Source organism: Macaca fascicularis, chromosome 10 (genome assembly GCF_037993035.2).
Source record: "Macaca fascicularis isolate 582-1 chromosome 10, T2T-MFA8v1.1".
Taxonomy (NCBI): Eukaryota; Metazoa; Chordata; class Mammalia; order Primates; family Cercopithecidae; genus Macaca; species Macaca fascicularis.
In genome coordinates this window covers 34499288-34512627 of record NC_088384.1, presented here as the reverse complement: position 1 = coordinate 34512627, position 13340 = coordinate 34499288, and the positions used below count along the sequence as shown (strand labels likewise).

At 44.1% G+C, this 13340-nt stretch overlaps 1 protein-coding gene across 28 annotated transcripts in view; it reads left to right on the top strand.

Moving 5' to 3' along the window:
- BCL2L13 (BCL2 like 13) overlaps nt 1–13340 on the top strand; it is a 96973-nt gene that overhangs the window by 51500 nt on the left and 32133 nt on the right. For 7 of the 28 annotated variants that reach the window (XM_074004528.1, XM_074004521.1, XM_074004525.1 and 4 more), the window contains one exon: nt 6454–6610. The exons of 5 other annotated variants lie outside the window; for them this stretch is intronic. Coding sequence is in view for 9 of the 23 variants with exons in the window: in XM_015457466.4 (XP_015312952.3) it covers nt 6454–6610 (157 nt within the window). In the remaining 14 variants the exon portion in view is untranslated. Of the gene's footprint in view, nt 1–6453; nt 6611–10196; nt 10332–13104; nt 13197–13340 lie in introns of those variants that run through there. 16 more of the 28 variants (XM_074004515.1, XM_005568033.5, XM_074004514.1 and 13 more) reach the window with 9 other exon arrangements.

Genomic DNA, 13340 nt, shown 5'->3' with positions numbered 1-13340 from the left:
GTCTTGGCCTCCCAAAATGCTGGGATTACAGGCGTGATCCACCGTGCCCGGCCACTGTGTGGTCTTTTGTGATTGGCATTTTTACTTAGCATAATGTATTTTTGTTGTTGTTCTTGTTGCTGTTATTTAAGACATCACCTTGCTCTGTTGCACAGGCTGGCATGCAGTGGCATGATCTGGGCTCACTGCAACCTCCAACTTTAAGGTTCAAGCAATTCTCCAGCCTCAGCCTCTTGAGTAGCTGGGATTACAGGTGCCCACCACCATGCACAGCTTATTTTTGGTTTTAGCAGAGATGGGGTTTCACCATATTGGCCAGTCCGGTCTCCAACTCCTCACCTCAAATGATCCGCCTGCCTCAGCTTCCCAGAGTACTGGGATTACAGGCGTGAGCTGCTGCACCTGGCTGATTTAGCATAATGTTTTCTTTTTTTTTAAGACGGAGTCTCGCTCTGTCACCCAGGCTGGGGTGCAGTGCCCGGATCTCAGCTCACTGCAAGCTCCGCCTCCTGAGTTTACGCCATTCTCCTGCCTCAGCCTCCCGAGTAGCTGGGAGTACAGGCGCCCACCACGTCGCCTGGCTAGTTTTTTGTATTTTTTAGTAGAGACGGGGTTTCACCGTGTTAACCAGGATGGTCTCCATCTCCTGACCTCGTGATCCGCCCGTCTCGGCCTGCCAAAGTACTAGGATTACAGGCTTGAGCCACTGTGCCCAGCCTAGCATAATGTTTTCAAAGGTCATCCATGTTGTAGCATGTATCAGTACTTCATTACTTTTTACAGTCAAATAATATTCCACTGTGTGGATGTGCCACATTTTGTTTATTCATTCATGAGTTAATGGAAATTTAGGTTGTTTCTATTTGTTTACTGTTACGTATAATGCTGCTGTGAATATTCTTGTGCAAGTTTTTGTGTGGATGTATATTGCCCAATAATTTTTTCTTTTTCTTTTTCTTTTTTTTTCTGAGATGGAGCCTTGCTCTGTTGCACAGGCTGGAGTGCAGTGATGCCATCTTGGCTCATTACAAGCTCCATCTTCTGGGTTCACACCATTCTACTGCCTCAGCCTCCCGAGTAGCTGGGACCACAGTTGCCCACCACCACAGGCGCCCACCACCACACCCGGCTGATCTTTTGGTATTTTTAGTAGAGACGGGGTTTGTTAGCCCAGATGTTCTCGATCTCCTGACCTCATGATCTGCCTACCTCGGCCTCCCAAAGTGCTGGGATTATAGGTGTGAGCCACCGCGCCCGGCCTGCCCAATAATTTTTAATGATCAAAATTATAAATTATGTTTATAACTCAAGTTCCTCATTGGTAGAGAAAAAATGTGAATAGAAATGTACAAATAATCCTGAGACTGGGTGCCGTGGCTCACGCCTGTAGTCCCAGCATTTTAGGAGGCTGAGGCGGGTGGATCACTTGAGGTCAGGAGTTTGAGACGACCCCAGCCAACATGGCGAAACCCTGCCTCTACTAAAAATACAAAAAAAAAGTTAGCCAGGCGGGTTGGCACACACCTGTAATCCCAGCTACCTGGGAGGCTAAGGCATGAGAATCTCTTGAACCCAGGAAGCAGAGGTTGTAGTGAGCCAAGATCATGCCACTGCATTCCAGCCTGGGTGACAAAGTGAGACCGTTTGGAAAAACAAAAAAAAAAAGAATGTACAAGTAATCCTGAAAGCTAATGTTAGTCTTGTCTTTTATATTTCTTCCTTTTCTTTCTTTCTTTTTTTTTTTTTTGAGACCGAGTCTCGCTTTGTCGCCCAGGCTGGAGTGCAGTGGCCGGATCTCAGCTCACTGCAAACTCCGCCTCCCAAGTTTATGCCATTCTCCTGCCTCAGCCTCCCGAGTAGCTGGTACTACAGGGGCCCGCCACCTCGCCCGGCTAGTTTTTTTTTTTTTTTTTTTTTGAGACGGAGTCTCGCTCTGTCACCCGGGCTGGTGTGCAGTGGCCGGATCTCAGCTCACTGCAAGCTCCGCCTCCCGGGTTCACGCCATTCTCCTGCCTCAGCCTCCCGAGTAGCTGGGACTACAGGCGCCCGCCACCTCGCCCGGCTAGCTTTTTGTATTTTTTAGTAGAGACGGGGTTTCACCGTGTTAGCCAGGATGGTCTCGATCTCCTGACCTTGTGATCCGCCCGTCTCAGCCTCCCAAAGTGCTGGGATTACAGGCTTGAGCCACCGCGCCCGGCTACGGCTAGTTTTTTTGTATTTTTTAGTAGAGAGGGGGTTTCACCGTGTTAGCCAGGATGGTCTCGATCTCCTGACCTCGTGATCCGCCCGTCTCGGCCTCCCAAAGTGCTGGGATTACAGGCTTGAGCCACTGTGCCCGGCCTTTTTTTTCTTTTTTTTTTGAGGAGTCTCGCTCTGTCACCCAGGCTGGAGTGCAGTGGTGCGATCTCAGTTCACTGCAACCTCTGCCTCCTGAGTTTAAGCGATTTTCCTGCCTCAGCCTCCTGAGTAGCTGGGATTATAGGCGCTCGCCATCATGCCTGGCTAATTTTTGTATTTTTAGTAGAGATGGGGTTTCACGTTGGTCAGGCTGGTCTCAATCTCCTGACATTGTGATCCACCCGCCTCGGCCTCCCAAAGTGCTGGGATTACAGGTGTGAAGCACCGCGCACAGCCATTATATTTCTTTATTAACATTTTGAAGCGATTAAATTTCCGATTCTCTTGATGTATATTCTGGTAACAGCACTCCTGCATAGTAAAATGGGTAAAAGGTAGAAAGAAGAGAGTAACAAAAGGTTTAAATACATTCACTTACTGAACCCCATATTATCTAAGCTAGACCATTAAAATCGATGCTCTCCAGCTTGCTCAAACAACAAAGTATTTGTGCACTTTGCAGCCATTTGCATCTTTCTTGGAGGCAAGCACTTTATAATGAAATACATACTTAACTCTATAGTAAAAGTTGCAGCCTTATAGGAGTAAGCCTTAGGTTAATTTAATAAGTATTTTATACAGATGATGGCTAAATCTTGGGAGTGGGTGCAAGTTGCCTGCTTTCCTGGTAGTTTATGCCTTGCATCCCATTTGTACTCTGGAACAACAGTTACTCTGCTTGCTCTTCCTGCAGTTAGGGAATGGTTAAGTCTCTACAACAAGTTATGACTGCTTTTTCTGGGTTCAAGTTTTATTTTATTTTTATTTAATTAATTTGGTTATTTTTTTGGGAGACAGAGTCTCACTTTGTTGCCCAGGTTGGAGTGCAGTGTCATGATCAGGGCTCACTGCAACCTCCATCTCCTAGGTTCAAGCGATTCTCCTGAGTAGCCAGGATTACAGGCATGCACCATCATGCCTGGCTAATTTTTGTATTTTTAGTAGAGTCAGGGTTTCCCCATGTTGGTCAAGCTGATCTTGAACTCCTGACCTCCCGGGCTCAAGTGATCCTCCCACTTTAGCCCCCCAAGTAGCTGGGACTATAGGCGTGAGCCACCGCACCCAGCTAATTTTTTTTTTTTTTTTTTTTTGAGACGGAGTCTTGCTCTGTCACCCAAGCTGGAGTGCAGTGGCGCGATCTCAGCTCACTGCAAGCTCTGCCTCCCAGGTTCACGCCATTCTCCTGCCTCAGCCTCCCGAGTAGCTGGGATTACAGGCGCCCGCCACCATGCCCAGCTAATTTTTTGTGTTTTTAGTAGAGACGGGGTTTCACCGTGTTAGTCAGGATGGTCTCAATCTCCTGACCTCGTGATCCGCCCGCTTCGGCCTCCCAAAGTGTTGGGATTACAGGCGTGAGCCACGGTGCCTGGCCCTTTTTTTTTTTTTTTTTGAGAAGGAGTTTCACTCTTGTTGCCCAGGCTGGAGTGCAATGGCACGATCTTGGCTCACTGCAACCTCCATCTCCTAGGTTCAAGCGATTCTTCTGAGTAGCTGGGATTACAGGCATGCACCATCATGCCTGGCTAATTTTTGTATTTTTAGTAGAGTCAGGGTTTCCCCATGTTGGTCAAGCTGATCTTGAACTCCTGACCTCCCGGGCTCAAGTGATCCTCCCACTTTAGCCCCCCAAGTAGCTGGGACTATAGGCGTGAGCCACCGCACCCAGCTAATTTTTTTTTTTTTTTTTTTTTTTGAGACGGAGTCTTGCTCTGTCACCCAAGCTGGAGTGCAATGGCGCAATCTCAGCTCACTGCAAGCTCTGCCTCCCAGGTTCACACCATTCTCCTGCCTCAGCCTCTCGAGTAGCTGGGATTACAGGCGCCCGCCACCATGCCCAGCTAATTTTTTGTGTTTTTAGTAGAGACGGGGTTTCACCGTGTTAGTCAGGATGGTCTCAATCTCCTGACCTCGTGATCCGCCCGCTTCGGCCTCCCAAAGTGTTGGGATTACAGGCGTGAGCCACCGTGCCTGGCCCTTTTTTTTTTTTTTTTTTGAGAAGGAGTTTCACTCTTGTTGCCCAGGCTGGAGTGCAATGGCACGATCTTGGCTCACTGCAACCTCCATCTCCTAGGTTCAAGCGATTCTTCTGAGTAGCTGGGATTACAGGCATGCACCATCATGCCTGGCTAATTTTTGTATTTTTAGTAGAGTCAGGGTTTCCCCATGTTGGTCAAGCTGATCTTGAACTCCTGACCTCCCGGGCTCAAGTGATCCTCCCACTTTAGCCCCCCAAGTAGCTGGGACTATAGGCGTGAGCCACCGCACCCAGCTAATTTTTTTTTTTTTTTTTTTTTGAGACGGAGTCTTGCTCTGTCACCCAAGCTGGAGTGCAATGGCGCAATCTCAGCTCACTGCAAGCTCTGCCTCCCAGGTTCACACCATTCTCCTGCCTCAGCCTCTCGAGTAGCTGGGATTACAGGCGCCCGCCACCATGCCCAGCTAATTTTTTGTGTTTTTAGTAGAGACGGGGTTTCACCGTGTTAGTCAGGATGGTCTCAATCTCCTGACCTCGTGATCCGCCCGCTTCGGCCTCCCAAAGTGTTGGGATTACAGGCGTGAGCCACCGTGCCTGGCCCTTTTTTTTTTTTTTTTGAGAAGGAGTTTCACTCTTGTTGCCCAGGCTGGAGTGCAATGGCACGATCTTGGCTCACTGCAACCTCCATCTCCTAGGTTCAAGCGATTCTCCTGAGTAGCTGGGATTATAGGCATGCACCATCACACCCGGCTAATTTTTGTATTTTAGTAGAGTCAGGGTTTCCCCATGTTGGTCAAGCTGGTCTCGAACTCCTGACCTCAGGTGATCTGCCCAGCTTTGGCCTTCCAAAGTGCTGGGATTACAGGCATGAGCCACACTGCACCAGGCCTTAATGTTTTGTATTTTTAGTAGAGATGTGGTTTTGCCATGTTGCCTAGGCTGGTCTCGAACCCCTGGACTCAAGCCATCTGCACACCTCGGCCTCCCAAAATGCTGGGATTACAGACATGAGCCACTGTGCTCAGCTTCTGGTTCAGCTTTTATATTTGTTTGTATAATCTTCATATAATAGTTTTAAAATTTATCCATGTGTAGTAATATTAAGGTTGAAAGTTCATTTTTTTTTTTTTTTTTTTTTTTTTGAGACGGAGTCTTGCTCTGTCGCCCAGGCTGGAGTGCAGTGGCCGGATCTCAGCTCACTGCAAGCTCCACCTCCCGGGTTTACGCCATTCTCCTGCCTCAGCCTCCCGAGTAGCTGGGACTACAGGCGCCCGCCACCTCGCCCGGCTAGTTTTTTGTATTTTTTAGTAGAGATGGGGTTTCACCGTGTTAGCCAGGATGGTCTCGATCTCCTGACCTCGTGATCCACCCGTCTCGGCCTCCCAAAGTGCTGGGATTACAGGCTTGAGCCACCGCGCCCGGCCGAAAGTTCATTTTAATAAGGAAATGAAAGCAATGGACTCATCCTCTGAGGATGATAAGAATCTGATTAAGTGCCACTTTTATAAATGTAAAACAAAATCTTAAAAACAAAATTTTAAGAGAGGGATAATAGAGCCAGGAATTGCCTTTTGTTTATCATTCTTATACTTGTTTGTCAGTAATCATAAACTAAATTGATTAGCTTATTATAACATGTCAGTTTCGTTGCTTCTTTTCTCTTAAAAACTAAGCTTTTTCATTAAAACCTAAAAGAACCTCTAAATTTATGACCTATCAATGTTTACGCGCCAACAAAGATTAATGTTCACAATGATTACCCCACCTTTTTAAGTGGCTTGTAATGATTAGCTTGTTCCTGACAGTGGTTGTCTTAATCCTGTGGCCTTTTATAGCACAACCTTTGATATTATTGTTTTTTTGTTTGTTTGTTTGTTTTTGAGACGGAGTTTCACTCTTGTTGCCCAGGCTGGAGTGCAATAGCGTGATCTCGGCTCATCACAACCTCTGCCTCCCGGGTTCAAGCGATTCTCCTGTCTCAGGCTCCTGAGTAGCTGGGATTGCAGGCATGCACCACCACGCCCGACTAATTTTATAGATATTGTTTATTATATTAGGTTTTTCTTTTGTCCTGTCTTCAGCCTTCACCAGCACAGGCTTTGACCGTCACACTTCTCCAGTGTTCAGCCCTGCCAATCCAGAAAGCTCAATGGAAGACTGCTTGGCCCATCTTGGAGAAAAAGTGTCCCAGGAACTGAAAGAGCCTCTCCATACAGCATTGCAAATGCTCCTGAGCCAGTGAGTTACACTGCTGAGTGGGATGTGCTTCTTTAAGTAGGCTCTGGATCTCTCATGCAGCGCTGGATTGGTTAGGGCTGTGTTTTAGGTGAACAGTGTTAGGCTCTGGATCTCTCATGCAGCGCTGGATTGGTTAGGGCTGTGTTTTAGGTGAACAGTGTCACTTCTTTCCTCAGTTTTCTTTACATTTCCTTCATTTGCTTTCCCAAAGCATCTTTGTGTTTTGAACGACAGTTTTGCTTTATAGGAGTGATTTAGCTATTCCAACATAGATTTGTTAATTTGTATTTACATGTTGAGCTGTCAGGTTTCAACGAATGCTTTTACCAAGTTGTAAATACAAGTTACACTTCCCCCGACCACTTTTTACTGCTATTTCCTCTAGTGGCGACATGAATATAATGACTAGTGTTTTGTGCATTTTAATGTGGGATTAACACTATATCTGTATTTTAGAATTCTGTATTTAACATAGTGTTGACCGGGTGCGGTGGCTCATGCCTGTAATCCCAGCACTTTGGGAAGCCAAGATGGGCGGATCATGAGGTCAGGAGTTCAAGACCAGCCTGGCCAATATAGTGAAACCTCATCTCTACTAAAAATACAAAAATTAGCCGGGCGTGGTGGCGTGTGCCTGTAGTCCCAGCTACTTGGGAGACTGAGGGAGAAGGATCGCTTGAACCCGGGAGGCAGAGGTTGCAGTGAGCCGAGATCGCGCTACTACACTCCAGCCTGGGTGACAGAGCAAGATTCCATCTCAAAAAAAAAAAAAAAAAAAAAACCCAAAAAATTACATCTGTTTCCCAGAACTTTGCTCAGCTTGAGGGTTGCACGTCTGCCCGTGGAACTGCTTTTACATTCTTACAGAAGGAACTTCTCTCCTAGCTATGGTTCTGACCATATTAAAGCTAAAGACAAGAAGCTAGTAATAAGGAAAGTATTAGAACCAAATCATTTATTATAAATATTAAAAATCAGCTTGTAATCCCAGTACTTTGGGAGGCTGAGGCGGGGGGATCACTGGAGGTCAGGAGTTGGAGATCAGCCTGGCCAACATGGCGAAACCCCATCTCTAGTAAAAATACAAAAATTAGCCGAGCATGGTGGCAGGTGTCTATAATCCCAGCTACTCGGGAGGCTTAGGCAGGAGTATCACTTGAACCCGGGAGGTGGAGGGTGCAGTGAGCCAAGATCACGCCATTGCACTCCAACCTAGGTGACAGAGGGAGATTCTATGTGAAAGAAAAAAATTTTTTTTTTTTATTTTCACGTAAGCAAAGTATATATCGATTACCATTTGTTAGAAGAAAGTAATTTGGGTTTTAGGAGAATTTGAATTTTTGCCGCATAGTATTGTGAAATGAGCAAATGTAAAAATACTAGTTATGCTTAAACAGTGAAATGAAATCATATTTGGTAATCTCAGTACTTTGGGAGGTCCAGGTGGGAGGATGGCTTGAGGCCAGGAGTTGATGACCAGCCTGGGCAGCACAGCCAGACCCTGCCTCTACAAACCAATTTGTTAGAAAATTAGCCAGTGTGGGCCGGGCGCGGTGGCTCAAGCCTGTAATCCCAGCCCTTTGGGAGGCCGAACGGGCGGATCACGAGGTCAGGAGATCGAGACCATCCTGGTGAACACGGTGAAACCCCGTCTCTACTAAAAAAATACAAAAAAACTAGCCGGGCGAGGCGGCGGGCGCCTGTAGTCCCAGCTACTCGGGAGGCTGAGGCAGGAGAATGGCGTAAACCCGGGGGGCGGAGCTTGCAGTGAGCTGAGATCCGGCCACTGCACTCCAGCCCGGGCGACAGAGCCAGACTCCGTCTCAAAAAAAAAAAAAAAAAAAAAAAAAAAGAAAATTAGCCAGTGTGGTGGCATGTTCCTGTAGTCCCAGCCACTTGGGAGGCTGAGGTGGGAGGATCGCTTGAGCCCAATAGTTTGAGGCTGCAGTGAGCTATGATCACACCACTGTGGCATTCCAGCCTGGGCAACGGAACAAGACCTTGTCTCTAAAAATAAAAATTTAAAAAGTCGTATTTGGATTTTCTTAACCTAATATATAGTAAAACTTAAATATAAATGTAGAGAGAAGCATATGGGTGTTGGGAAATAAAACTTACACAGGAAATTTGGATTTACAGCAGTTTTCAAAAAGTGTTCTATGGAGCCTTAGGCACTGAGGTGCTGCAGGGGTCCTGAAGAAGTGAGGAATAGTGAGTGGGTTGAGCTCATTAGGGCCTCTCCACTCTTCTTTCTTATTTATTTATTTATTTTAAATTGTTTGTAGGGACAGGGTCTCACTGTGTTGCCCAGACTAGTCTTATAACTCCTGGTCTCAAGCAACTCTCCCACCTCAGCCTCCCCAAAGTGCTAAGATAACAGGTGTGAGCCATTGTGCTGTGCCTTATTTATTTATTTATTCTTCCACTCTTCTTAAATCAGAGCACGTGGACTTTCATATATTTTCTATTCTGAGGTTACATGTAAGACTTAAAGAAAGAAGTTTGCTGCTTCACTCCTCTCCCCACAAAAATGTAAAAGTTATCAGGACCAGGAGTAAAATAATGAAGTGAAAGGTGCAGACAAAAGAATCTTTTCCCTGGCTGGGCGCGGTGGCTCATGCCTGTAATTCCAGCACTTTGGGAAGCTGAGGTGGGCGGATCACAAGGTCATGAGATCGAGACCATCCTGGCTAACACGTTGAAACCCCGTCTCTACTAAAAATATAAAACAATTAGCCCAGTGTGGTGGCGGGCACCTGTAGTCCCAGCCGCTCAGGAGGCTGAGGCAGGAGAATGGTGTGAACCCGGGAGGCAGAGCTTGCAGTGAGCCGAGATTGCGCCACTGCAGTCCAGCCTGGGCGACGGAGCGAGACTCTTGTCTCAAAAAAAAAAAAAAACAAAGAATCTTTTTCCAAATTTGATACAGACTTTGGCTTGGAGCAAACCATGTCACCCTTAATATTTCAATTCTCCATGTGTTAATTTTAACTTTATGGTATAGTATAAGCTCTTCAAAAAACAGTGGTATGTAACTTTTTTGAAGTTTTGTTTCTGAAGTCCTTTTTATGATCTATAGGAAAAATTGATGTCTTCTCATGGCAAATTCTATTTAAAGGAGAATTGGCTTGGACGAATGTTTATTTTTTTCCCAAATCTTGATAGAATTATTTTTGAAATTGGTTATGTATCAAAGTCAGGTCTCTTTTTTTTTCAGAAATCTGTTTTTAGAAGTTTTAAGCTTTGTTACTTGTACCTTGAAAATAACTAATGGATGATAAACTACATAAACTAGAAGTATTATAAAGGTTGAAGGCAATATTGTAAGGTAGAAAATACAACTGATTCCTTCAAAAGGTTTTAATGTAGGAAGTTAATGCTGAACGCTTCTTACAGAACATCTGTTTCAAAAAGGTATCCTGCCCCGCTCTTTTCTTCTTTGCTCTATTGTAATAAGTCACTAGGTAGGATTGGTTATTTAGCTACTTACTTTTCTATGTATTTGATTTCCTTTGAATGTTTTAATCTGCTGCATTTTTTTGTGCATATATGTCTGTGTATATAATGTTTCAAATCATGTTTCATTCAGAACGATGCTAAAATACTTTAGCCTGGTAGACAAACAACCAGTAAGGACTACTGTGACCCCCCAGCAGCACCAAACAGTTCAGGAAAGGAAGTGAAGGGACTGATATATGCAAGTAAAGCTTCAGGGAGAATATAGGTAGGTAGACTGTGTAGTATCTGCTAAAGTTCAAGTTTTACACGAATCTGCTACTTAGCCCAAGGCATCTGAAAAGTACTAGGCTCACTTTAATGGGAAGGTGATGTCAGGAAGATAGTGTATGCTGTATATATTTCATTATTATAGAGGCCGTCTCTGGTACCGCATTTCTTTTCAGCATCACTGTAGTATTGATCTGAAACAGACTTAGGGGAAAGAATGATACCTGTGTCATCAGGATTCTTTTCTGAAATATCTAGACCAGTGCTGTTCAATGCAAGTCACATATAATGTAGTTTTAATATGTAATTACAAACTAGCAGCCATGTAAAAAAGTAAAATGAAATTTAAAATTTTTAATAGTTTATTTAGCGCAGTGCATCTAAAATATTTCAACATGTCTTCAGTACAAAAAAATGCTGAGCTATCTTGATTGTTTTTTCTTCCTCATTGAAGTCTAGTGTGTATACTATACCTTCAGCACACTGGCCACATTTCTAATGCTCGTTAGCCACATGTGACATGGAGACATTGTCATGGCATGTGTCAGAATCTTAACTTGAAATGAAGTAGTGTAATGCCTTTGATACCAGATCTAACTGAGTGTGAATTCCTGCCTTGCTGCTTTCCAGCTATGTGGGTTTGGGATAATTTCTTAGCTTTTCTGAGCTTTGGTTTCCAAATATGTGATATGATAATATGTAATATAAAATATAAATATATAAAATATTAAAACCTAACATAATAGGCTAACAATAAGTGGTAGCTATTATCAATCTTAAATATTCTTTTTTTTTTGAGACGGAGCCTTGCTCTGTCGCCCGGGCTGGAGTGCAGTGGCTGGATCTCAGCTCACTGCAAGCTCCACCTCCCGGGTTTACGCCATTCTCCTGCCTCAGCCTCCCAAGTAGCTGGGACTACAGGCGCCCACCAGCTCGCCCGGCTAGTTTTTTGTATTTTTTGGTAGAGACGGGGTTTCACCGTGTTAGTCAGGATGGTCTCGATCTCCTGACCTCTTGATCCACCCATCTCGGCCTCCCAAAGTGCTGGGATTACAGGCTTGAGCTACTGCTCCCGGCCTTTAAATATTCTTAAACTAAGGAGGTCATAGGCCACAATGGTCAAAGCAGAAAAATGCCTTTGGGGTGGTATTTTAAAACCCTACAAAAGCAAGACTCCTTCTTTTCTTTCTTTTTCTTTTTCTTTTCTTTCTTTTTCTTTTTTTTAAATTTGAGACAGAGTCTCGCTCTTGTTGCCCAGGCTGGAGTGCAGTGTCGCAGTCTCGGCTCAACTGCAACCTCTACCTCCTTGGTTCAAGCCATTCTTCTGCCTCAGCCTCCTGAGCAGCTGGGATTACAGGCATGTGCCACTATGCCAGGCTAATTTTTGTATTTTGTTTTCTAATTTTTGTATTTTTAGTAGAGATGGGGTTTTGTCATGTTGGTCAGGCTGGTCTTGAACTCCTGACCTCAAGTGATCCACCTGCCTTGGCCTCTCAAAGTGTTGGGATTACAGGCGTGAGCCACTGCACCTAGCCCATTCTTTCTTACATGTTTGTTAATACTTTGCCCAAAAGGAGGGAAGGTAAATTTTTAATTAATTAATTAATTTTAAATCTATTATCTGAGCAATTGATGCCTTCATATGTTAGTTGGTCCCAAGTCTTTTGTTTTTAACATTTACGCATGAAACCGTGCTTGAAATAAAGTACTTGAAGTCACTCAAGAAATGAGTGAGTGTTATCAATGATTCGAGTTTTGGGTATGACTAGGACTTAAATAATCAGAAAGGCTTATCTCTCTACCCTTGTATCATAATACTCCAAGTTAAAAATAGGACTCCAGCTCGGGGTGGTGGGACAGGCCTGTAATCCCAGCTGGCACTGAGGCTAAGGTGGGAGGTATCAGTTGAGCCCAAGGAGTTTGAGACCAGCCTGGGCAATGTAGGTGACTCCATTTCAAAAAACAAAAAATATTTTTTTTTTTCCTTGAGATGGAGTCTCACACTGTCACCAGGCTGAAGTGTAGTGGTACGATGTCGGCTTACTGCAGTCTCCACCTCCCTGGTTCAAGCGATTCCCCTGCCTTAGCCTCCCGAGTAGCTGGGACTATAGGCACACACCACCACGCCTGGCTAATATTTTGTATTTTAGTAGAGACGGGGTTTCACCATGTTGGCCAGGATGGTCTTGATCTCCTGACTTCGTGATCCACCCGCCTCGGCCTTTCAAAGTGCTGGGATTACAGGCATGAGCCACCGCGCCCGGCCCAAAAAAAATTTTTTTAATTAAAAATTTAAAAATTGGACTCAATTTATTGCGATATTGATTTCAACTCTTGTCTCCTCTATATGAAAAGTCTTCCAGTGACATGTCTCTTTAGTTTTAAAATATTTTAGATTTTTTGCCTTTAAGAAAAGTTAAAATTCCGGTTTTCATTGTACTTATGAGATCATTTCTATTTGTTATTATTTTATCCTGTATTAATAATTTAGGTATTTCTTTGCAGCATAAAAATCCTATCCTATAAGTTCCAAGCAGTTACAAAAAAAATTACTAGAATATACATTTATCTTGTTATGTTATTAACTATTTCCCAAGCATGCATCACAGCTTATAGAATGCTTGAAAAAAGTGCATACCAGTGTGAAAAGCCACATCTTGTACAAAACAGTATGTTGAATAATCCTTGTCACTTTAGCAAAAAGTTCAACAGAGTAGTGACTGTTTATTTATTCATCTGGAAATATAGAATTTTCTTTCTTTGTGACACAGACTTTTAAAAAAATCTCTACAGGCCAGTGACATATCAGGCATTTCGGGAATGTACACTGGAGACCACAGTTCATGCCAGCGGCTGGAATAAGGTATCATCACAATGATCTTTTCTCTTAAAAGATTTTAGTGTGTTAATGATAAGATATAGGAGGAATTGCTAGCATCATGCAGCAGAAAACTGTTAGAGCTCGTACTTTAATGCGCAAATCTATGTTAAGTGGATATTTTTGGTT